Raw genomic sequence first — 26,444 nt, 5'->3', positions numbered from 1 at the left:
GTGTTAAAAATACGGGGGACCCCTACTCTTTTTGTCCCCCGTATTTTTGGCACCAGCATCAGGCGCAGAGCCCGGTGCTGGTTTTAAAAATACGGGGGATCCCTGGCCGATTTTTCCCCTGCATTTTTAGAACCAGGACCAGCTCGATGAGCCCGAGGCTGGTTATGCTTTGGAGGGGGGACCCCACGCCATTTTTTTTTCGGGTTTTTCCCCGTTTTTTAAAATCGCGGCAAAATCCGCCAAATCGGCCGATTTTCGCCCGCGACTCTGGCGAATCCGTTTTTCATTGCATATGGTGAATTCCGGAAGCCACCTTCCGGAATTCACCTGGCGAATTTGGTCGAATTGAAAAAACGGCGATAATTGCCGCGAATTCGCCCGCTATTGCATATACCCCATTATCTTAATCTCTTTATAACACAGCACTAATTTTGTTCCTACTCTAATATCTCAAGCTTTATTACATTCCCACAATAGTTTGCTACTGGCAAAGGGAACACCTTAAATAGACAATACTAGGCACCTTGTAACATTATTTATTGTGGTACACACTAACGGTGCGACCCGTGTGGCGGCTGGTACTGACTATATTGATGCCAGAGGCCTCCGGTATAGACAGTATTGGCCCAGCCTACACCCATTATATTTCATTGCGATGCCGATACCGCGGGACAGTGCATCGCAAGGTGCATACACATGGTGCGATATGCACTATATTTACTTCCGATATGGACTATATAGTCCATATTGGAGATAAAAATCTCACTGTGTGTATGCACCTTAAATTTACTCTGTACTGCCAAAGTATCAAGGTGGGGGTGTTGTGTGTGGCTGCACTTCCAATCCGAGACTTAACCAGTCACAGTCCAGGTACGGTTGTGCTAGCTTATCGGTGGATATCTGTGGTTCCTTCAGACTTACAATTATTTTGAGTCCACTCCCTGGTGCCTGATTACCTTAGGTTTCAGGGGAGGCTTATTTCTGGGGGACCAGAGATATCAGACTTCCAGCAGCCTGTGCCTGCTCCAACTCTTTCCCAGATCCTAAATCCACATTTTTGGGGAATGATTTTAAATGTTCAAAGGTGAATTGCTCTGACTACAAGAACCTCATTCCCCAAGACCAAGGTACTCCTTGCAAGCTATTTATTTAAAGCTAAGAAATCCTCCCCAAGGCTCCGGAGATAAGCTCAGTTAAGCAAGCGGACCTCCCAACGAAATATGTAGTAGGGGTGTGTGGTTGCTTGAGTTTGACATGTTTGTGGGCATGTCATGTATGTATGTGTGTATATGAGTGTTACATGAGAGCAGCCTGGCAACCCTGGCTTGTGCCTGAAAGGGGTCGACCTGGGGATTTCTCGGGACTCAGGTGTAGTGTGAAATGGTGCTAGCAAGCAAAAACCCGGGTCTGAGCAGGTCAAGTCCCAAGTCATACAGCTGAATGGGGTATAAGTAGCAATACCTCCTATTAACCCTATCAGTGGTATACCTGGAATACTACTGACTGTTTCCACAGTGACAGCTGTGCAGCGTGCACGGCACCCGGGAATCAGCATACTCCATCATGGATTTTAGCCCACCCCCTGGACTCCTATTGGCCGGGGGGCAGGCTTAGCTGTAAAATGGCTTATGCTGATGCCCGGGCGCTGCAAATCAGTGCTGGGGCTGGCGATCGCCAGGTGATTACCTCCTCGCCTTGCACCATCACTTGCCGCCCCCCCCTCCCATTTCAATTTAACCCCCCCCTCCCGGGTGTGTTTTAAATTGAAAACCCGCCACTGAAGGGGTTAAGGAGAGATCAGAGAGACCGTGCAGTCTAGTTAGAGCTATCAGGAAGAAGTGTTATGTTTGCACACAGTAGGCCCTGAAATACCAACTGGGAACTGGCAACAGCCTACTCGAGTATTGATTCTGGCCACAGTCTACCCAGCTGTTTCCAGTATGAGAACAAGTCATGTCACAAAATACACATCTTAAGATGGTTTCACAAACATGACAGTGTTTCGTTTATTCCAGTGGGCACAATAGTCCACAGATCTCAATCCAATAGAGCAGGCATGTCCAACCTGCGGCCCTCCAGCTGTTGTGAAACTACATATCCCAGCATGCCCTGACACAGTTTTGCTGTTAGAGAATGCTAAAACTGTGTCAGGGCATGCTGGGATGTGTAGTTTCTCAACAGCTGGAGGGCCGCAGGTTGGACAGGCCTGCTATATCAGGATTTTGGTACTTACCGATAAATCCCTTTCTCCGATTCCACAGGGGCCACTGGAGCGTAGTTACAATGGGGAAATAGTAGGCAGTAATTGGGAGCTGGCACTTTAAAAATTCTCACACTGTGGCTAGCTCCTCCCCTACTATCTCCCCTCCAAGCCAGTCTACGTAAAAAACTGTGCCCGAGGAGAGTTGGAATAAACAAACCGTAAGGTAGAGGAGGTTAATGAAGCCCTGTAAACCAGGATAACACAGACCAAACCTGGAACAGAACCCAACAAACAACCGGCTATCCCGAACTCAACAAGCAGTCATATGGTGATCTGCAAACCGTTAAGCAAAAAACAAGGAGGAACAGCGCTGGGCGGGCGTCCAGTGGCCCCTGTGGAATCGGAGAAAGGGATTTATCGGTAAGTACCAAAATCCTGATTTCTCCTTCATCCACTAGGGGCCACTGGAGCGTAGTTACAATGGGGACGTCCCAGAGCTCCCAGAACGGGTGGGAGAGCGCTGAGAGTCCTGTAAAACCGCTCGGCCAACTGTGATGCAGAGGCCGCAAAAGTGTCAAACTTGTAGAATTTGACAAAACGAATGGCGGTCCGCCCGACAAAGTATTCATGGAGACCCCACGGGCAGCTGCCCACGAAGGTCCCACAACGCGCGTAAAGTGCGCTGAAATGGAAAACGGAGGCTCCTAAACAAACCGCCAAGAAGACTGTCTGATGGTCAGATGTATCCAACAGCCAAGCATATGCTGGGACCCCGGCTATTTAGTACGGGAGCATCGTACAGAACAAAGAAGAAAAGCCCTTCGTCGAATAGCCTAAGACCGCTGTAGAGAGAGTCGGCGAGCCCTGACAACAGTCAAAGAGGACCGAAAAACACTAGTGTCAGATTTATATGAAAAACGGACATCCCCTTTGGAAGAAACGACCGCTGAGGCCGAAGCTCAGCCGGGGGAGTTGCCAATAGAGAACTCCCTGAAAGAGAGCCCGAACTTACGGCCGCCAGGCTAATCTCTTTTGGAAGAAAACCGAAAAAGGCAGAGACCTAAAATTCAGGTCACTGTGGTTTGAAGCGCAGCGGAGCAAAAACTCCCAGAGAAACCAAAGATGACGGCTGAATGGTAACTGAAAGAAGGGGAAAACCCCTTTTATCCTTAGTATGTCCCATACAGTTTTCCAAAAGTGGCAAAAGCGAGAAGAGGTAACAGACTTCTGAAATCGGGGCCCAGTAGGCCTAACCGAACTAGGGAACTCGTCCCTTCTGAGGTCTCGTGAACAGTCACACGGTTAAATGAAAACAGTGTAAGATTGAATAAAGAAAAGGGCCCTGTTGAAGTAGACAGTCCAGTCGAGGTAGGAGCCAAGGCACCTCTACTGACAACAGGTGTAGCTGTATCTTCAAGTCATGCGTGGCCCAACCGGAGCCACCGAGAGGACTAGCCTGCATATTTCCCTCCTGTGTTACCGAAAGAGAGGTAGAAATAGAAAAGGAGGCAGGATAGAATAACCAGAAAACTCCCAGGAGCCCTGAGGGCATCCTCGGCTACTGCCGCCAGAGCTCACGTTCGAGAGTAGGAAAGGGTTAAAGAGTCAGTCAGAACGCCCTGAGGTCGATCCGAAATCTCCGCCAACAGCGGACCAGTTGACAAAACTCCGGGGAATGTCCCCTCACCCGGGAGTCTGACCTGGCGGCTTGACCTGGAAAGAAGATTGTTGTCCCCCGCTCAGAGGGGAATGTAGGCGACCACTCATTGCGTCGCAGCTTGACTGAAGAAATAGAGTACCTGGTGCCGAGGTAGGAAAAATCCTCCGACGGACCGTGTTGAGAAATGTCTACGAGGAGCATAATTTTGGATCCGTGTCGAACCAGAAGCTCCTGGATCCTCCGGATATTCAGAAGCCACCTAATGTACAAAGTGGGATAGTAGTAGTAGATTGTCCCATTAGGGGACCAACGTACTTCCTGCCCTTGGGAAAGATTTATTCTGTGATCTTCCTGAACCCTGTGTGAGTAGAAGAGAGACCGAATGGAAGTGGACTGACAGTGAAAATGAGTATCCTGTAATGCGAATCTGAGAAAAGCCCGTTGAGGAAACCCAACGGAAATCAGTCAACAGGCCTACCTGCAGACAAGGGACACGTAAAACTCCCTATCTTGTCCAAAACTAGCAATCACAGACTGAAAGGATTCTAAGGCCAGAATAGGCCTGGCCGAGCCCACAGGCTTCGGAACGTGAAAAGAAAACAAAGGCCTGAGAACTGTCCCGATTCAAAAATGATATCTGAAAAACAGGGATCAACCTCCTTTGCGGTTAGAAGCATATGGAGCGCCGACAGCAGTATGACTTTCTTGACTCCTGAGACGGTTGTACTCCAAAATTTAGTCTGTAACCGCCCAAGCCTTCTCAGTACTCTCCGTAGGACCCCGACATGCGCCTACCCTGGCACCCTCCGGGTGGTAGGAAGGTTTGACCTGTAGTAGGTGTATAGGATGACTTAAAGTCAGACTGGACCGAGGATGCTGAACCTCTGCTTCAGCTTTTTGCCCTGAGATCCCCTGGCGATGGAGAGATCGCCAGTGTGGAGTCGAAAGCTTGAAAGGGCACGGAAAAATCTAAAGGAAAGACCGGTAAAGGTCTGTCTTGGAGCTGGGGCAGTAGTAGGAGAAAGCAAAGTGGACTTACCTCCAATGGTTCAAGAAATCCTGCAGAAAGTTCCTTCCCCTGAACCATCTGCTAGGATTTCATGTTCACCTGTCACTGTCGCAGCCCCAGAGGTCGTCGGGTTAAGACAGCCCAAGCGAAAATGCAGGTTCCGAGTCTGCAGACGTGAAGACCTCCAAAGAACATAAAGCAGAATCGTGATTCTGACCCGTACCAAAGTATCAATTGATCCTGATGCGAAACATCCTGTAACCTAGAGGACAATTGTTCCACAACCTACCTGCTCCGGACAAGGTAGAACCCCGCTGCCGTATATGTGCGTTCGATGGATGCCTGAGCAAGGTTGCCTCAGGAAAAAAACGTCAGCTTGTTGGACCGGCGATACATCGAGGGGTATACCCTGGAGAGGTACTGATACCATTTCCTGCCGTCTGCGGGGAAAGGATAGGAAAACAAACATTGTTTGATACCTGAAATTGTGTATTCGGGTGTCTACCGGAGCCTGCCCAGCTCATTTGATACTGGACCAGTCGCTGTCATTTCGTCATCGGCGTTGTACCCTGATGGACTTGACGTGTCCGCCTCCTTTACCTGCAGTATCAGACGAACTGCTGTATAATGCACCTGGATATTCTGAGACACTGGTTCAGACTCCACAGAAAACAGACATCATCATTATTGTAACATGGAAAATTAGCAAGGTTCCTTTAGAAACCTGGAGAGGTGAAATGACGTATAAGGTCTCTGGTTAAGAGTGACATTACCTGCATAATCTGAGCTGTTCAAACAGGAGTGTTCTGCAGGTGCGTGGAGGGTTAAGCAGATGGCTCCACCGCCTACTTTACACCTAAGAGGGAATTCTTTGACTATCCCAGGTGAGACAAACGAAAGGAGAAAAGGTGGGTTAAATAAACACAGCCCTATGTAAGGTCTGCACTATAATGTGTGACCGACACGATTCAAATAAACTTTCTGGAGCAGCGGAGACCTGAACCAGTAGCGCTGCGCTGTGGGACAGGAGTCTTAGCCCTAGGCTATAGGAGCTCACCTTAAAGTTGTTGTTTTTTTTTTTTTGGATTCAAACCTCTGTTCAGATACCCGCTACTAGCGTACTGAGCTACAGCGCTATTTGTCTGATGCCTTACACATATTCCCAAATTACAAATAGCATTAGTAACTAGTGACACCAAGGAATAATAAAGGGAAGGCAACACCCCGCCCTGCGTTGAGGGCTGAATAGATGGCTGCCCCGCACAATCCCCACCTAACAGGTATTTCTCTGACTTGCGTAGCCCTATGTAATGTCTGCAGTATAACCTGCAGTGACAGAGTAGGAGCTTTAAAGTAGGTTTTTGTTGGGATCACAACCCTGGTCCCTGTGTTCAGATGTCCCCGCTACTATCTGATGCCATACACATTCCCCAAATTACAAGTGACATAAAGGAATAATAAAGGGAAGGAGAACCCGGATGGTCACCCCAAATTGCGGTTAGCCAGTGATAAAAGCTGGGGAGAAATGTTATGTGGCAAGGCGGTGTTAACTCTTATAACTGAACATCCAATATACATGGGACCTTATCTATTTGTCTCTGAGTATGCAAGATTAGCCCACTAGGCTATAGGAGACACTGCAAATATGAAGCCAGGTCTGTACCTGGATGTGGCAGAGGTTTCCCCTGCAGGGAGGAAATGGCCGCCAGAGTGAAACTCCTCTGGGCTATGAGATAAAATCAATATAATGGATAACTGGATTAGTGCTGAGCCACTCTGACTGCATAGTATATATTACACTCTCACCAGCACCACCTGTCTGAGCTGTGCATTAAACTCAGATAAATGGCCACTATACTATAACAGTGGCCGGGGAGCGGAGAGCGCTGAGCCCGCTGTACAGAGCGGGAGTTAGCTCCGCCCCCCGGTTATGGCGCCTTATTGAAAACCTATATCTAACGAAGCGGGAAGCGCCCTGTACCCTCCGCTGGACCTGCGAGTCAGCGCCGGGGAGCGGGGAGCGTTGAGCCCGCTATACAGAGCTGGTAGAGCCCTGTATCTGCGAGCCGCCGCCGGGGAGTGTTGCGCTGTACAGAGCGGGACTTAGCTCCGCCCCCTCCGTACAAGGCGCCAATTTTAAAAATTGCTTTGCGCTCCAGCGGGATCCCTGTGCCGGCTCTGTGAGTCGCGCTGAGCGGGGATCCATGCGGGGGGTGTGGGGAGCTGGGGGAGCGGAGGGGGGGCCGCACCAATTTACAGACAATGCCCCATTATGATCATGATATCAGAATGACACACACTCCGTTGTCAGTCAGGGTTGCAGGGGATCTGTATATCACATACTCAGCCTCCCCCATTCATCATGTCTGTTTCTCCATAAGGAGGAACAGGTAGGATACATGAAGCACTCAGTACATTACAGCCCCAGAGAGCCCTTCTGGAGTGGGTTGTACAACAATAAACAGTGCATTGCTCTAAAAACATAAATCCACCACAAATAAAGTACAGCTCACTCACCACTGCTGCTGCTGTTCTTGGTGGATCGGCCCCGACACGCGCCGCACGCAGCGGTGTCCGACCGCATATACTTACTGTCTGCCCAGCTGCCGGAATCTTCTGCTGGATGGAGTGGTCCCGACACGCGCCGCACGCAGCGGTGTCCGCCAACTCAGGAGAGCTCAGTGTCTCCCTCAGCCGGGGCCCATCCTGAGCCGCACGCAGCTGCGATGGGACCCCGCCGGCAGCTCCCGCTGTGCAGACTGGCAGTGGCAGAGCTGCCAGTCCGTGCGTGTGTGTGTGTGAAGAAAAATAAAATAATAAAGAAAAAAGAAAAAATTTCTTCAGCTAAACCCAAGTGAACCAGCTCACCTCGGGCACTAACTAAGACTGGCTTGGAGGGGAGATAGTAGGGGAGGAGCTAGCCACAGTGTGAGAATTTTTAAAGTGCCAGCTCCCAATTACTGCCTACTATTTCCCCATTGTAACTACGCTCCAGTGGCCCCTAGTGGATGAAGGAGAAAGAGCATATTTGGGATGTGGTGGAATGAGATTCTTAGTATGAACATGCAGACAAAAACATAACAAAACATAGGCAGCAACTGTGTGATGGTATCATCTCAACATGGACTAGAATATCTAGGTAGTGTTTGCAGGACCTCTATTCCACGCAAGGAATAATTCAGTATGTTGCAAATAGGACTCCTATTCAATACTAGAAAGGTGCAGAGTTGCCACTGAGTGTACTGTAATTTAATATAACTCACGAACTTCAGCTGTGCTATGCTATTCATACTCACCCTTACATACTGTAACTAACCATTTGGTCTCTTTCAAGATCAAAATAATACTACATTGTATTAGAAAGTAGCAGGTTTCAATTCATGATTTTTGTTCAATACTACATACACAGAGTTTAGCCCTCCTTAAAGATGTTTATTCTATATATGTAGAGGAAATAGTTTTAATTTACAAACTAAGACCTGGACCTTAATTTTGTCAAAAACCGCCGCTGCTAATTTCTTCATCAGCTAACAACATACTGAATGTAAAACTGGATAATGTAGAACGTTGGATCTACAGTACTAAAGCATTTGCAAACATTCTGCAGAATACACAAGAAACATGATCTGCATAGTAGCTATTCTTCAGTCATTATTAGATCGTAAACCTACCTGGAAAAGTTGTCCGTCTACATGAAAAGAAAAAAGAAAAAGCACATACATAATTACAACAGTATAGAAGACAACAAAGCAATGCAGTTATTTCATTTGCCATACAGTATGAAGCCGTAACCACCGCTGCTCTGCAACAATGGCTGTCATCAGCATCAGTGAAAAACAAAAAACAAAACAAAAAACACTATCTGGGGCTTTGACCGATAGTTCTAAAAACAGCAATATAAATAAATGCTAAACCAGGCTTCTTCAGTGTAGCAGCCTTAATAACCTTATTCCTTAAATAGCATAGATTACTTCTACTACTAATTATTTTCTTGTGCTGCCATTTCATACTACCACAGAAACTATACAGAACAAAATTTAAATGCTGTGAAAATCTTGCTGTGTTTGATCATTTTAACTGTTCAACAATTTCATTTTTGGCAATACAGGTTTTTGTAAAATTTCTATCTTGGATCAATGTGTCCTTTAGTGTAAGCCTTTTTTGTGAGCAGGAGCAAGATTTAGTTTCATGCTATGCTATACACACCATCATGAATGTATTTCAGGGATGTATGAATTTGTGTTAATCCTGTTTACTTAAGAAACTGCAGAAAGAAGAACTATAAAAATTTAAAAAATCTGAAACATTCTGAGTTGTAATCAATTTCCCTGTACGTTTATTCAACCTTCCCTGCAAACATACATATATGGAACGCTCTCTGTGTTTCACCAAACACCAGGAACCCAAATGATGAAAAGGTACAAGTATGTAAAACACTGCCTTAATAAAATTAGGCATCATCAGTCACAAGTGTGAACACCATGCAAAAGCATAAGACACTTTAGGAGACCATTAAAGTAGCTCAACATGAAGGACTTTGAAAGCTAATTCGAAATAAAGACATTGGGCAGTATTCAATACCTGTCGGATTGGTCCGACAAAGTTTGTTGGATTCAGACTGTCGGATTGAATCTAACTATTCAATGCCCCGGTTCCCAACAGCAAGCTTGTCGGAATGGTTCCTTTCCGACAGTCAGGTTTCTGTAATATTACCTAACCGGCTTTCCGATAGAACCCTATTCGATAGAGGATTGTCGGAACCCTTTCAGTGTTTTTTTCTGTGGAATCCGACAATGTGCGTCCGACTTTTTTTTTTAGGTGGAAACTGTCCACGGACTTGATTTTTTCTGTTTTTCTGGCTCATCATGTTTATTTATGTACATCTTACATATATATATATATATATATATAAAAACGGGGGAATAAGGGTGCCGGCGACTGGTGTGATTTAAAATGCAATTGTTAAAAGATTGATTTAAAAGCCAAAAAACTATAAAATGATACAAACAAGTTTTATTAGTCACATAAAAGTAGATTTAAACCATAAAAAACTATTAGTAAAATCCTAAGGTTACAAATATCTCAGTAAAAAAAGGAATTATAACTTAGCTTTTAAAATAGGCACAGGGGGGTCACCACAGGGAGCCCAACGCGTTTCGTCACAGCTGACTTCTTCAAACACCCTTTGAAGAAGTCAGCTGTGACGAAACGCGTTGGGCTCCCTGTGGTGACCCCCCTGTGCCTATTTTAAAAGCTAAGTTATAATTCCTTTTTTTACGGAGATATTTGTAACCTTAGGATTTTACTAATAGTTTTTTATGGTTTAAATCTACTTTTATGTGACTAATAAAACTTGTTTGTATCATTTTATAGTTTTTTGGCTTTTAAATCAATCTTTTAACAATTGCATTTTAAATCACACCAGTCGCCGGCACCCTTATTCCCCCGTTTTTTAAATTTCCCAGCAGTCCTGTACCAGTACTGCGTTCTTAAGGGTTGGCAGACACTTTTAGTAAGGTTGCGTGTTTTTTAATATTTTAGCAATTTTTACTATTTACTATATCTACCTCATACTGAGAACCCACCTCACAAGTGGCGCTGTGTCAATTCCCTTTTCTACATATATATATATATATATAAATGTATATATAGCATGCATAAGACAAGTGGCACCCACTTCAATAGCCAACATTCTGGAGTGCAAAGCCATATAAATGTAAAAAATAAAAAGTAAGAAGGGAGCAGCATCCAATATAAATGTCATAGAGCAAACACAGGATATTCATTCACAAAGTGCATCGTGCAACAGACAAAAGCAGTAGACCAAAGTTGTAAGCAAGGGGCATAACAACATATTGCTATTTATCCGTTAGTAGTGAATACATAGGTCCTCCAGCAGTAAATGCATCTGTCCGGCTCGACAGCCGTTTCGGTGTGCAACCCACACCTTAATGACACACAGTGAGAAAGGTCTATATAAATGCCCGGCAGCAAATTAATAAACGGACTCATCTGATACACAATCAGTGGCCGGCGCTCAGCTGGACCATTGCTAAGCAACATGGTCTGTGGCCAATCAGAACATGAGTAAACCATGTGACCAGAGTCCAATATCCATGGTAACCATTGCTAAGCGGCGCGGTCTATGTCCAATCAGAACATAAAAATAAACCATGTGACCGGGACCAACGTCAGATATCCTAGGTAACCAGAGTACACAAAGAAATTCAAAACGAGTAGAAGTATCTATAGCTCAGCAATAGTAAACAGTGTCTTACACAAAAAGCTACGTTGCCCCTAAGGGAGTAAACGTGTAACCATGGTAACCAGACACATATGCAAGCACTAACCTAACTGTATAATACTGTAGAAACCAAAATAAGAATAAACACCAAAAAAGGAAAACCGGCCACTGTTAAACATAAAGGTGAGTCCGTTTGTAGTAGTCCAGGGCATCTCATCTTTTTAATTATTGTTTTGTCAGTGTATCTGTTTGTTGGTATCTGTTTGGTCATATGAGATGACCAAACAGATACCAACAAACCGATACACTGACAAAACAATAATTAAAAAGATGAGACGAGATTAGTCACTGGCCTAACACATAAATGCATATTAGAGATACAAAATAAATGTAACATGCTTAGGAACACCACCAATCAGGTTCACCACTCTCCTAAATAAAACAATTAAGGGACTGTTCCTCTTTGAGACCATATGGTGTCACCGTATTAAGTTGAGGAATCCAGAAGCACTCCCTTTGTAGTATTAACTTATTGCGGTCACCCCCACATCTTAAGGGTGGTAAATGGTCGATAGGCATACAGTGAAAGTCAGAAAGTTTGTGTTTGCACAGCGCAGTGTCTCGCCACTGGGGGTGTGTTTACATCCAGTTTCAACTTAACTTTTTTAAAAGACGAGCGATGCATCGCAATGCGCTCTTTCAATAATCTAATTGTTTTGCCCACATATAACTTGTGGCATGGGCGAGTGATGATATATACAACAAAGCGACTGTCACAGTCCAAGCGGTAACGGATAGTATGTATTATGACCTTTGCAAAATCTTTGAATTTGTCACCCAAAAGGAGAAATTGACAGTTCACACATCCGTGGCATTTGAAAACACCATTCTTCGCACACAGCCAGGTTTTCTTCGTAATCGGACCTGTGTCAGACTTTGCTATTATATCTTTCACACTTTGGTTGCGTTTATAGCAGAAAAGTGGAACATTCTGGCATAACTGACCAATGGTCTCATCTGATTGCAGTATATGCCAATGTTTCAAAATAGTGCTGCGAATGTGTTTTGAGGCATTAGAATACATAGATGTAAAAACCAATCGATCTGCCTCCGTGTCCCGTTTATTGCCTAGCAAGGCCTCCTAACGGGTAAGATTCATGCAATGGGTAATAGCTTCAGTGATCTCATGCTCAGTATAACCTCTTGCAATAAAACGCTTGCCCATTTCGTTCAATGCAACTGGAAGTTCATCAGTTTCAGAAGTAATTTGTGCCACTCGCAAAAGTTGTGATAAGGGTAGGCCTCGCTTAAGAGGAAGTGGATGAAAACTATCTGCCACCAATAACATATTCTTATCTGTCGGCTTTTGAAAAATACGTGTAGAGGTGACACCCCCAGAATTAGAAACACTCCCATCCAAAAAATTGGCCGTAGCTTCACTAAAGGAGAGTGTGAACCTAATGGTGGTGTTCAAGGCATTAAGGACATTAACAAACTCAGTAAGGCTTTCCGCACCTCCAGTCCACACCAGGAACAGGTCGTCAATATAAAGTGTATAAAAATGAATAAACTTATAATAAAGTAAGTGAAACGATGGGGCCATGTTGGACCCCATCGCAGTCCCTCTGAGCTGCAAGAAAAAATAATTTTCAAAAAGAAAATACATTTTTGCATAACACAATCTCAATAAGTAATAATAAAAATTCAACATTTGGACCCTCAGTGTGGACTGGAGGTGACCAACGCCCACACAGAATCTAAGCCATCAGTATGTGAGATGTTAGTATAGAGGCTTGCAATGTCTAACGTAACTAATAGACTACCCTCTGGTAAAGTGGCAAGTGCTTCAAGTTGCTGGATAAAGTCGGTGGTATTTTTAATAAAATAATCCATATTTTGAACCACCGGTTGTTGCCAAAAGTTGATGTACTGGGAAATGGGCTGACATAGTGAGCTACATGACAAGATTATTGGTCTACCCGGTGGTCGCACCAGTGTCTTATGTATTTTCGGGAGGACATAAATCAAAGGTATCCTAGGATACGTCTGAGTCAGAAAGTAGGAAGTAGGCTCATCTATCCAACTACTTTTCAATCCAAGGTCAATGACATTATCAATCTCCTTTTTATAGATATAGGTGGGGTCGTAACTCAACATTTTATTACAACCTGAATCTGATAATTGCCTCTTAATCTCTTGGACATAATCCACCCTATCCAATAAGACGATGCCCCCGCCTTTATCGGATGGGCGTATTATGATCTCAGTTATTATGCAAGGACTCAAGGGGCAAAATCTCCGTTAAGTTGGGGAAGGACATTTTTTGAAGACCTATAAATGCAGATGCATCCCACCTATCAGGTGAGTCCGTTTGTTAATATGCTTCCGGGCATTTATATAGACCTTTCTCACAAGCTCATGATTAAGGTGTGGGTTGCACACCGAAACGGCTGTCGAGCCAGAGACATGCATTTACTGCAGGAGGACCTATGTATTCACTACTAACGGATAAGTAGCAATATGTTATGCCCTTTGCTTACAACTTTGGTCTCCTGCTTTTGTCTGTTGCACGATGCACTTTGTGAAGGAGTATCCTGTTTTTGCTCTATGAAATCTATATAAAATTTATATTGGATGCTGCTGCCTTATTTTTTATTGTGTGTGTGTGTGTGTGTGTGTGTGTGTGTGTGTGTGTGTGTATGTATATATATATATATATATATATATATATATATATATATATATATATATATATATATATATACATACACACACACACATTCATTTTTTTAGGGCAATCGGCGTTTTTTTTTATAATATCCTTTTTTCTTTCTTTCTTTCTAACCACTGCCTACAATAACGGTGCCTTTTGCAGATGTCATTGTGATGTTCTTGATCCAGGCAAGTGTGGAAGAGGAAAGTGATCTTCAGGATGGTGATCAGCAAATAACTCCATTGGGCGAGTCTGTGCGTGTATCATTTCCAAGTACACGCCAGTATCGTACTAGGCGTGTACTAGAGGATCTCACCGAGCCTGGGGTGATACAATGTTATCACTTATCAGCTCGGGAAATCTACTCGCTCTACGATCTGTTGGAGGCAGACCTGGAACCTCGGGAATGAAAAAATTACGCCGTCAGTGGTTTCCAGAAACTGATGGCTATGTTGCACTTTTTGGCGTCAGGAACATTCCAGCCTGCTTTGTTACAAACATGCGGTTTTTCATAGCCGACACTGTCACGCTGTATTACCCAGGTCATTAAGGCATTCAGCAAATTAACGACCCAGTTTATTAAATTACCAGATACAAAGAGCAAGTGGAATCAGATCAAATTCGGATTTTTGGAAAAATGGAAATTCCCCAATGTTCTGGGCACGATTGACTGTACGCATGTACAATTCAGACCGCCCAGGGATTCAGAAGAATGTTTTCAAAAGCGAAAACACTTCCATTCCATGAATGTTCAGGCGGTCTGTGATGCCAAAATTATTTTTACAAACATTTTTGTGTGATTTCCTGGGTCATCCCACGACTCCTTTATCCTAAACCAGTCATCGCTGTTTCATGATTGAGATAGGAAAAATGTTGTGGAACTACAAAGCCCAGCATGCCCTGCCACCTAAATAACTTAAAAGCATCCCTGCATCCATTTAAAAAAACACACAAAAAAAAAACACAAACCCCACCCAAACTGCATCAAAGTAACCCAAAGTCCCCCCACCATTGCATGAAGCACCAAGCCCAAACTGGAAACCATTGTAAATAACCACATCAGCATCCATTTTGTAAAAATAGAAAAAGACCCCGCCCAAACAGCATTAAAGTACCCCTAAGTCAACCAAACAACCCAACATTACATAATGCAATACCCCAAACAGCTTAAACCAATTTAAAAGCAGACCTGCACACATTATAAAAATACACAAACCCCACCCAAACATCTTTACAGTACACCAAAGTCACCCCTGCACCCCAACATTACATGATGAAATACCCCAAACAGCTTAATTATATTTAAAAGCAGCCCTGCACACATTTAAAAACTATACATACCCCACCCAAACATCCCCTAACTACTCCAAAGTCACCCTTACACCCCAACATTACAATAAGCAATACCCCAAACAGTATAAAACAAATAAAAAGCACCCCTGCACACATTTTAAACAAACCCCAAACACATCCAAGCAAGCCCAAAGTACACCACATGCACCCCTCCCCAAAACAAACATTACATGCTGCACTCAAACAAACCAACCACCCAAAATGACCTCACAAAAGCACCCATGCAGTACACATGCAACGTCATACACACATATCCCACAGTTGCTACTTACAGTGTAGAAAACAGTCCTAAAACGATCTCCCCTCTGTCTAACACTGTCTGTAGATGAAGGCTTGCTGGGCGTTTAGTTCACCAGGGTGCACTTTACCACAGCCAAATCAGCACTCTGCAGCACCTCTCCCAACTCTGCAGGTTACCAAAATGGCGCCACAACCACGCAGCAAACATCCCTTTTAACTAATACCCAAGGGGGGAAAGCCGGCAGCAATCCGCCAACAATCCGACTGATTGGCCACCTTCCGACAAGGGGAGTGTCGGAAAGCAAAAGCATTGAATAGACCGGTTCCGACAGGTTGCCATTCCGACTGTCTGGCCCTGTCGGAATGGCAACCTGTCAGAAACGGTGCCGCGTCCGACAGGTATTGAATACTGCCTATTAAGTTCATGTTTTCCCTAAGGCAATCAGCAATGGACATAAAATGTACCACAAGACATGGGAAAATAGAGAACGTAAGCTTTTAAATGTATATTTTGAGCAAGATCACTTCTCATATTTTAGGTTTATTTTGGCTAAGAAAGCAAAGACAAAAAAAACCCTTTGATTTTAAATCCAATATGAATGAAACCATTCCAAACTTCTCATGGGCGTGGTAGAGAAGAGCAACAATGTCTAGGTAGCCCCATATAGTCAACATGCATTAGGTCAACACTGGCACAAGGACAACCTATGAAAAGGTCAACACAGGAAAATGTAGACATGTACAAAAGGTCAACAAATGAAACAGACGACACGGAAAATGGTCAGTAACATTTTTTTGTCGTTTTTCAGTCAGCGCACAAGGAACCCCAATTAGTGTACCGCGACCCCTTGTATGGCTAGCAAGCTGCGGGCAAATGTTACTATTCCCAATAGTAGTCCACGTGGATGGTAGAGTATGAAAAGGTGTAAAAAAAAATGCAATAAAAACCCTTAAAAAGTTGTGTCGACCATTGCCATGACGACAATTTGAACCTACGACCTTTTCCAGGTTGACATAATGCATGTCGACCATATGGGGTCGACCTAGACATTGTCTAAACACTAGAAAGCACTTCTCATACATCATAGAAAAGTATGTGTACACTCTCCAGAGGACCCTTTTCCAGTTACAGTGATAGCCATGAGAGGGCATAGGGATGGACATGTGAAAATGGTCTGTCAGCCCACCCATTGCTCCAAAAGCAACTTAATTTTAAAGTTTGAATGATTTCCTAAGATGCTGACACCAATGGGGTTTCAGTGGCTCAGCAGTCTTATTTGATAGAGGAGTTCTCCATAGACAAACCTCACACCTAGATGCAATAAGGGGAGGTATGTAAGAGACCACCCATTATGGGTAGGCTCTCTAAAAGGGAAATTTTTCACGTTACAAAAAGAACCTGTGTGACAGAATAGATTTAACAAGAGATGCAGATTGATCATTTTAGAAAACTTACTCGACTGTCCTTCTTATTTGAACTCTCATCTGTATCAGATTGCTGATCTTGTTCATTTTCATCACTCTGTAAAGCAAAAATAGGTGATATAGTGGAAGTACACAATATATTTTACCAAAGATTAACACACCATTCATGACCATTGAAAGTGGCTACTTGAAAATAACCATAAACAAACACATGGGGCAGGATGTAATGATGTCCAAGTGTGCCGGAGGTGCATGATGCCGGGGCGATATTGGCCTTTTTCCTGATGCCATTACATCCTGCCATGGTCTCTGTATACTTTTCATGAGGTCAATAAGTCCAAACATGGAGTCAAATGTAAAAATTCTCAATTTGGCAACTTCTTCATAAATTACTAAGCATCTGTACACCACAGGCAAGCAAGGCGACATATAATATAGGAACAGTGTCCTTGGGCCGGTCTTAGCATCATCAAATTTTGAGAATTTAGATGCCTTCCACAGCTTTCTATAGAGCAGGTGTTAGGTTTTTTTTTTTAAGGTTATGTTTCCTAGGGATAATGTTATGTGGACATATATGCCTGCATGAGAGAGTTAATCAACATAAATACAGGTGTGTGTGCATGGATGGAAGCGCTAATGCAGGGAAGTATGTTGCAACTTGTGTGCACATGGAAGCATTAATGTCATGTGGGGTTAAATGTTACATGAGGATTGAGGTTTGTTGGGTAGAATGTTAAGTTGGAACTGGCGTATGTGCATAGAGCTCAGCATACAGTATAATACAGGCTGAGTATCCCATATCCAAATATTCCGAAATACGGAATATTCCGAAATACAGACTTTTTTGAGTGAGATAGTGAAACCATTGTTTTTTGATGGCTCAATGTACACAAATTTTGTTTAATACATTAGGTTATTAAAAATATTGTATTGTATGACCTTAAGGCTGTATGTATAAGGTGTATATGAAACATAAATGAATTGTGTGAATGTAGACGCACTTTGTTTAATGCACAAAGTTATAAAAAATATTTGCTAAAATTACCTTCAGGTTGTGTGTATAAGGTGTATATGTAACATAAATGCATTCTGTGCTTAGATTTAGGTCCCATCACCATGATATCTCATTATGGTATGTAATTATTCCAAAATACGGAAAAATCCGATATCCAAAATACCTCTGGTCCCAAGCATTTTGGATAAGGGATACTCAACCTGTATAATACAAGTATAATATACAGTATATGTAGGCTTACCGTACTACCCCTTTTAAACTTGGACATTTAGGAGGGATAGTATGGTAAGCTCAAATATACTGTAATGTTGGGTTGGATGAGGTTATATAATGATGTTTTAGGGGATAGTAAAGCAACGTGTTGTCCCTTTATTAAATGTGTTTGCTATTATAGTTATGACAGTAGGGGGAAAAAAATAAGAATTTACTTACCGATAATTCTATTTCTCATAGTCCGTAGTGGATGCTGGGAACTCCGTAAGGACCATGGGGAATAGCGGCTCCGCAGGAGACTGGGCACAAAAGTAAAAGCTTTAGGACTACCTGGTGTGCACTGGCTCCTCCCCCTATGACCCTCCTCCAAGCCTCAGTTAGGATACTGTGCCCGGACGAGCGTACACAATAAGGAAGGATTTTGAATCCCGGGTAAGACTCATACCAGTCACACCAATCACACCGTACAACCTGTGATCTGAACCCAGTTAACAGCATGATAACAGAGGAGCCTCTGAAAGATGGCTCACAACAATAATAACCCGATTTTTGTAACAATAACTATGTACAAGTATTGCAGACAATCCGCACTTGGGATGGGCGCCCAGTATCCACTACGGACTATGAGAAATAGAATTATCGGTAAGTAAATTCTTATTTTCTCTGACGTCCTAGTGGATGCTGGGAACTCCGTAAGGACCATGGGGATTATACCAAAGCTCCCAAACGGGCGGGAGAGTGCGGATGACTCTGCAGCACCGAATGAGAGAACTCCAGGTCCTCCTCAGCCAGGGTATCAAATTTGTAGAATTTAGCAAACGTGTTTGCCCCTGACCAAGTAGCTGCTCGGCAAAGTTGTAAAGCCGAGACCCCTCGGGCAGCCGCCCAAGATGAGCCCACCTTCCTTGTGGAATGGGCTTTTACAGATTTAGGCTGTGGCAGGCCTGCCACAGAATGTGCAAGCGGAATTGTACTACAAATCCAACGAGCAATAGTCTGCTTAGAAGCAGGAGCACCCAGCTTATTGGGTGCATACAGGATAAACAGCGAGTCAGATTTCCTGACTCCAGCCGTCCTGGAAACATATATTTTCAGGGCCCTGACTACGTCCAGCAACTTGGAGTCCTCCAAGTCCCTAGTAGCCGCAGGCACCACAATAGGCTGGTTCAAGTGAAATGCTGAAACCACCTTACGGAGAAATTGAGGACGAGTCCTCAATTCTGCCCTGTCCGTATGAAAAATTAGGTAAGGGCTTTTATAGGATAAAGCCGCCAATTCTGAGACACGCCTGGCTGAAGCCAGGGCTAACAACATTACCACTTTCCAAGTGAGATATTTTAAGTCCACAGTGGAGAGTGGTTCAAACCAATGTGATTTTAGGAACCCCAAAACTACATTGAGATCCCAAGGTGCCACTGGAGGCACAAAAGGAGGCTGTATATGCAGTACCCCCTTGACAAACGTCTGAACTTCAGGAACTGAAGCCAGTTCTTTCTGGAAGAAAATCGACAGGGCCGAAATTTGAACCTTAATGGACCCTAATTTTAGGCCCATAGACAGTCCTGTTTGCAGGAAATGTAGGAAACTACCCAGTTGAAATTCCTCTGTAGGGGCCTTCCTGGCCTCGCACCACGCAACATATTTACGCCAAATCCGGTGATAATGTTGCACGGTTACATCCTTCCTGGCTTTGATCAGGGTAGGGATGACTTCATCCGGAATGCCTTTTTCCTTCAGGATCCGGCGTTCAACCGCCAAGCCGTCAAACGCAGCCACGGTAAGTCTTGGAACAGACAGGGTCCCTGCTGAAGCAGGTCCTTTCTTAGAGGTAGAGGCCACGGGTCCTCTGTGAGCATCTCTTGAAGTTCCGGGTACCAAGTCCTTCTTGGCCAATCCGGAGCCACGAGTATAGTCCTTACTCCTCTCCTTCTTATGATCCTCAGTACCTTGGGTATGAGAGGCAGAGGAGGGAACACATACACTGACTGGTACACCCAAGGTGTTACCAGAGCGTCCACAGTTATTGCCTGAGGGTCCCTTGACCTGGCGCAATACCTGTCCAGTTTTTTGTTGAGGCGGGACGCCATCATGTCCACCTTTGGTTTTTCCCAACGGTTCACAATCATGTGGAAGACTTCTGGGTGAAGTCCCCACTCCCCCGGATGGAGGTCGTGTCTGCTGAGGAAGTCTGCTTCCCAGTTGTCCACTCCCGGAATGAACACTGCTGACAGTGCTATCACATGATTTTCCGCCCAGCGAAGAATCCTTGCAACTTCTGTCATTGCCCTTCTGCTTCTTGTGCCGCCCTGTCTGTTTACGTGGGCGACTGCCGTGATGTTGTCTGACTGGATCAGCACCGGCTGACCTTGAAGCAGAGGTCTTGCTAGGCTTAGAGCATTGTAGATGGCCCTTAGCTCCAGGATATTTATGTGAAGTGATGTCTCCAGGCTTGACCACAAGCCCTGGAAATTTCGTCCCTGTGTGACTGCTCCCCAGCCTCTCAGGCTGGCATCCGTGGTCACCAGGACCCAGTCCTGAATGCCGAATCTGCGGCCCTCTAGAAGATGAGCACTCTGCAACCACCACAGGAGAGACACCCTTGTCCTTGGTGACAAGATTATCCGCTGATGCATCTGAAGATGCGACCCGGACCATTTGTCTAGCAGATCCCACTGGAAGGTTCTTGCGTGGAATCTGCTGAATGGGATTGCTTCGTAAGAAGCCACCATCTTTCCCAGGACCCTCGTGCATTGATGCACTGAGACTTGGCCTGGTTTTAGGAGATTTCTGACTAGTTCGGATAACTCCCTGGCTTTCTCCTCCGGGAGAAACACCTTTTTCTGGACTGTGTCCAGGATCATCCCTAGGAATAGGAGTCGGGTAGTCGGGATCAGCTGAGATTTTGGAATATTGAGAATCCAACCGTGCTGGCGCAGCACTATCTGAGATAGTGCTACCCCGACTTCCAACTGTTCCCTGGATCTTGCCCTTATCAGGAGATCGTCCAAGTAAGGGATCACTAAAACTCCCTTCCTTCGAAGGAGTATCATCATTTCGGCCATTACCTTGGTAAAGACCCGGGGTGCCGTGGACAATCCAAACGGCAGCGTCTGAAACGGATAGTGACAGTTCTGTACCACAAACCTGAGGTACCCTTGGTGAGAAGGGCAAATTGGGACATGTAGGTAAGCATCTTTGATGTCCAGAGACACCATATAGTCCCTGTCTTCCAGGTTTGCAATCACTGCTCTGAGTGACTCCATCTTGAATTTGAACCTTTGTATGTAAGTGTTCAAGGATTTTAGGTTTAAAATTGGTCTCACCGAGCCGTCCGGCTTCGGTACCACAAATAGTGTGGAATAGTACCCCTTTCCCTGTTGTAGGAGGGGTACCTTGATTATCACCTGCTGGGAATACAGCTTGTGAATGGCATCCAATACTGCCTCCCTGTCTGAGGGAGACGTCGGTAAAGCAGACTTTAGAAAACGGCGAGGGGGAGACGTCTCGAATTCCAATTTGTACCCCTGAGATACCACCTGAAGGATCCAGGAGTCCACTTGCGAGTGGGCCCACTGCGCACTGAACTTCTTGAGACGGGCCCCCACCGTGTCTGCTTGTAAAGCCCCAGCGTCATGCTGAGGACTTTGTGGAGGCGGGAGAGGGCTTTTGTTCCTGGGAACTGGCTGTTTGTTGCAGCCTTTTTCCTCTCCCTCTGCCACGGGGCATAAATGAGGCGCCTTTTGCCCGCTTGCCCTTATGGGGCCGAAAGGACTGCGCCTGATAATACGGCGTCTTCTTAGGTTGAGAAGCTACCTGGGGTAAAAATGTGGATTTTCCAGCAGTTGCCGTGGCTACCAGGTCTGATAGACCTACCCCAAATAACTCCTCCCCCTTATAAGGCAATACTTCCATGTGCCTTTTAGAATCCGCATCACCTGACCACTGCCGCGTCCATAAACCTCTTCTAGCAGAAATGGACAGCGCGCTAACTCTTGATGCCAGTCGGCAAATATCCCTCTGTGCATCACGCATATATAGAAATGCATCCTTCAAATGCTCTATAGTCAGTAATATACTGTCCCTATCTAGGGTATCAATATTTTCAGTCAGGGAATCCGACCACGCCAGGCCCGCACTGCACATCCAGGCTGAGGCGATTGCTGGTCGCAGTATAACACCCGTGTGAGAGTGTATACATTTTAGGATATTCTCCAGCTTTCTATCGGCAGGTTCCTTTAGGGCGGCCGTATCAGGAGAAGGTAGTGCTACCTGTTTTGACAAACGTGTGAGCGCTTTATCCACCCTAGGGGGTGTTTCCCAACGTGCCCTATCCTCTGGCGGGAAAGGGTACGATGCCAATAACATTTTAGGAATTATCAGTTTTTTATCGGGGGAAACCCACGCCTCATCACACACTTCATTTAATTCCTCGGATACAGGAAAAACTACAGGCAGTTTTTTCTCACCAAACATAATACCCTTTTTAGTGGTACTTGTATTATCAGAGATATGCAATACATTTTTAATTGCTTCAATCATGTAACGTGTGGCCCTAGTGGAAGTCACGTTTGTCTCATCATCGTCGACACTGGAGTCAGTATCCGTGTCTGTGTCTGCCATTTGAGGTAACGGGCGTTTTAAAGCCCCTGATGGCGTTTGAGACCCTTGTTGAAAGAGAAAATTGGCATCTATGGTGTGCGCTGGTTTTCCCAGGGAGTTGGCAAATGGTCATAAATTAGAATCAGATTTATGACAAGAGGACAAAGGTTTTATTCTAAATAACCATGATATAAAAATGACACAATGCATATGTCATGGTTTGGACATACAGAAACATTAAAACATATAAAACATATTGCACAGACCCTTAATTTGTAAACATGGATAATGTAAACATGAAAGAGCAGTCTTTGTGCAAAAATAGGCAGGTGAGACTTCAGACTCGTACCGTTCGGGGCATGTGGTGTGTGCCTTGATGTAAAGGTTGGGTTCCAGCTGGGCAGCCCAGCACCACACCACACGCTTAGCCCAATCGCAGATGGAAACAGCGGCGACGGCAGTGAAGATCCGATGTAGCTTGCAAGTCCCACTCCAGGCACAACGCGTTTCGGATTACTATCCTTTTTCAAGTGCATATGTTGGAGTGGTAGACAGTGTTCTATTTAAAGGGCTTTTCCGGAAATGAATGGATTCGAATTTCCCGCTGTATTCCGTTTCCACGTCTGACCGGAACCGGAAGTGTGCGTTCCACCGGTACTTGTGCGTTCCACTGGCTATCGCGGCCGGAAATACGTCGAGATATCTTGCGTTCCATAGTTTTCCGTACCGGAAGTGAGCGTTCCTTTCGGTGCGGAGTGCCTATCTTTATTCCACAACTTGATACTTTTATTCTTCATGTTATGGATGAAAGCTCGGACAATGTATATATCGAAAAAAGGGTATTATTCCTCCACCATTTATCTTCTTAAAGAGAGGTCACGCATGCCGACATATTTCTACATGGTACTTTGTATTCCCATGAAGTCCATCCCTATCGGCAATGCTAGATTCTCTTACACTCACATAAAATAAAGGGAAGAAAGATAAAAATATGAATTAAAAAATTGTACATCACATCATGAACCATTTTAATTCAAAATCTGCATTGAGGCCGTTTGGGACCAAGGTGTTTAACTCAAGATGAAAATAATTTCATCAATATTCAGAACCCCACTATACCAACCATGTATGTATTGCCGAAAATACATAAACACTTAACCCAGCCCCCGGGAAGACCGATCATTTCTGGCTCCAACAGTATCACCTCGAACCTTTCCGCTATGGTGGATCATTTTCTTCAACCCTTAGTAATAGAAAATGACTCTTACTTAAGAGACACAACTGACACCCTCAATAAACTTAAAGATATTAAATGGGAGTCTGATTTAATTCTCGGTACAGGTGATGTAAGTAGTCTCTATACCATTATCAATTGGGAAAAAGGGTGTGAAGCAATACGATTCTTTTTAGAAAAAAGTAAATACACCATAGATCTGCAAGCATTCATTATTGAATCAATTTCTTTTATCCTTCATAATAATTATTTCTTTTTTAATGGTTCTTTTTATTTGCAAATACAGGGTACAGCTATGGGCACCAGGTTTGCCCCTAGTTACGCTAATTTGTACATGGCTTATTGGGAAAATCTTGCTGTTAATCATCTAAAATTACAAGGGGCAAACCTGGTGTGCTGGTACCGTTTTATCGACGATGTATTTTTTATTTGGAGGGGAGACGGTGTAAGTTTATCATCATTTTGCACCGATCTCAATACTAATGATTTTAATATCTTATTAACTTTTAATACTAGTGACAAATCAGTTTCCTTTTTAGATCTCAACATTTATGTGAAAGATAACACTATAGCAACAAGTATATTTAGGAAAGAAACTGACTCCAATTCTTATATTGATGCCTCTAGCCAACATCATCAAACATGGTTGGAAGGAATACCTTTAGGACAGTTCAAAAGAATAAAAAGGAACTGTACAGATGAGATAACATGTCAAAAAGAGATAGAACAAGTTGGCCAACGTTTTAAGAATAAAGGGTATTCAGAGCACAATATCACGAAAGCAAAAACTGCTCTCGATAAAATTAATAGAGATGAGCTGCTAAAAACTAAAAAGAAGAATGAGGGTAATGACCCAACACTACAATGGGCATTTATCTGCCAATATGGATCACATTTCAAAGCAGTAGAAAAAAGCATACAAAAAAACTGGCGGGTCTTACAGGAAGATCCTGTCCTAAAAGATCATTTACCTAAAAAACCCAAATTTATATATAGACGAGCTCCGTCTTTAAAAGATAAACTGGTAAAAAGCACTCTATATGATTCTAAGACTGCCAGTGAAAGAACAAGGGGCTTTCACAGATGCGGCTCATGTTTAATGTGCAGATCCACTAATAATTCTTTTAATACTAGGAAGACCACCATGTTTGAAGCCAATGGCAAAACTTATACTTTAAAGAATTTTATTACCTGTCATTCAAGGAATGTCATTTACCTAATAGAATGCGTGTGTGGGTTTTTCTATATTGGAAAGACTGCCCGTAGTCTAAAGATCCGTATGGCAGAGCATATCTATAATATTAGAAAAGGAAACTTAAACCATCCTTTATCATTGCATTTTAAAACATGTCATGAGAATTGTGAATCAAAAATAAAAAGGTTTATTGGTATAGAACAAGTAGTAGAATCTAATCGCAATAGAGACATAGATATCCGATTAGCTAAGAAGGAAATGGAATGGATATATGTCTTAAACACCTTGGTCCCAAACGGCCTCAATGCAGATTTTGAATTAAAATGGTTCATGATGTGATGTACAATTTTTTAATTCATATTTTTATCTTTCTTCCCTTTATTTTATGTGAGTGTAAGAGAATCTAGCATTGCCGATAGGGATGGACTTCATGGGAATACAAAGTACCATGTAGAAATATGTCGGCATGCGTGACCTCTCTTTAAGAAGATAAATGGTGGAGGAATAATACCCTTTTTTCGATATATACATTGGCCGAGCTTTCATCCATAACATGAAGAATAAAAGTATCAAGTTGTGGAATAAAGATAGGCACTCCGCACCGAAAGGAACGCTCACTTCCGGTACGGAAAACTATGGAACGCAAGATATCTCGACGTATTTCCGGCCGCGATAGCCAGTGGAACGCACAAGTACCGGTGGAACGCACACTTCCGGTTCCGGTCAGACGTGGAAACGGAATACAGCGGGAAATTCGAATCCATTCATTTCCGGAAAAGCCCTTTAAATAGAACACTGTCTACCACTCCAACATATGCACTTGAAAAAGGATAGTAATCCGAAACGCGTTGTGCCTGGAGTGGGACTTGCAAGCTACATCGGATCTTCACTGCCGTCGCCGCTGTTTCCATCTGCGATTGGGCTAAGCGTGTGGTGTGGTGCTGGGCTGCCCAGCTGGAACCCAACCTTTACATCAAGGCACACACCACATGCCCCGAACGGTACGAGTCTGAAGTCTCACCTGCCTATTTTTGCACAAAGACTGCTCTTTCATGTTTACATTATCCATGTTTACAAATTAAGGGTCTGTGCAATATGTTTCATATGTTTTAATGTTTCTGTATGTCCAAACCATGACATATGCATTGTGTCATTTTTATATCATGGTTATTTAGAATAAAACCTTTGTCCTCTTGTCATAAATCTGATTCTAATTTATGACCATTTGCCAACTCCCTGGGAAAACCAGCGCACACCATAGATGCCAATTTTCTCTTTCAAAAATTGTCTCTTGACATATGGTGTTTGTATGTCCTTGGCATTCTAAGTGTGCTGCTTCTT

At 43.9% G+C, this 26,444-nt stretch overlaps 1 protein-coding gene across 5 annotated transcripts in view; it reads right to left on the bottom strand.

Moving 5' to 3' along the window:
- The window catches only part of PPP1R12A (protein phosphatase 1 regulatory subunit 12A), a 342,147-nt gene that overhangs the window by 46,718 nt on the left and 268,985 nt on the right, over positions 1–26,444 (bottom strand). For all 5 annotated transcript variants that reach the window (XM_063927386.1, XM_063927383.1, XM_063927385.1 and 2 more), the window contains 2 exons: positions 16,879–16,944; positions 8,544–8,560 (listed from right to left, as the gene is read on the bottom strand). In XM_063927386.1, coding sequence (XP_063783456.1) covers positions 8,544–8,560; positions 16,879–16,944 — 83 coding nt within the window. The remainder of the gene's footprint in view (positions 1–8,543; positions 8,561–16,878; positions 16,945–26,444) is intronic.

The sequence above is a fragment of the Pseudophryne corroboree genome, chromosome 6 (genome assembly GCF_028390025.1).
Source record: "Pseudophryne corroboree isolate aPseCor3 chromosome 6, aPseCor3.hap2, whole genome shotgun sequence".
Lineage (NCBI taxonomy): Eukaryota > Metazoa > Chordata > Amphibia > Anura > Myobatrachidae > Pseudophryne > Pseudophryne corroboree.
The sequence above is the reverse complement of the archived record's forward strand: the minus strand, read 5'-3'. Positions and strand labels throughout refer to the sequence as shown.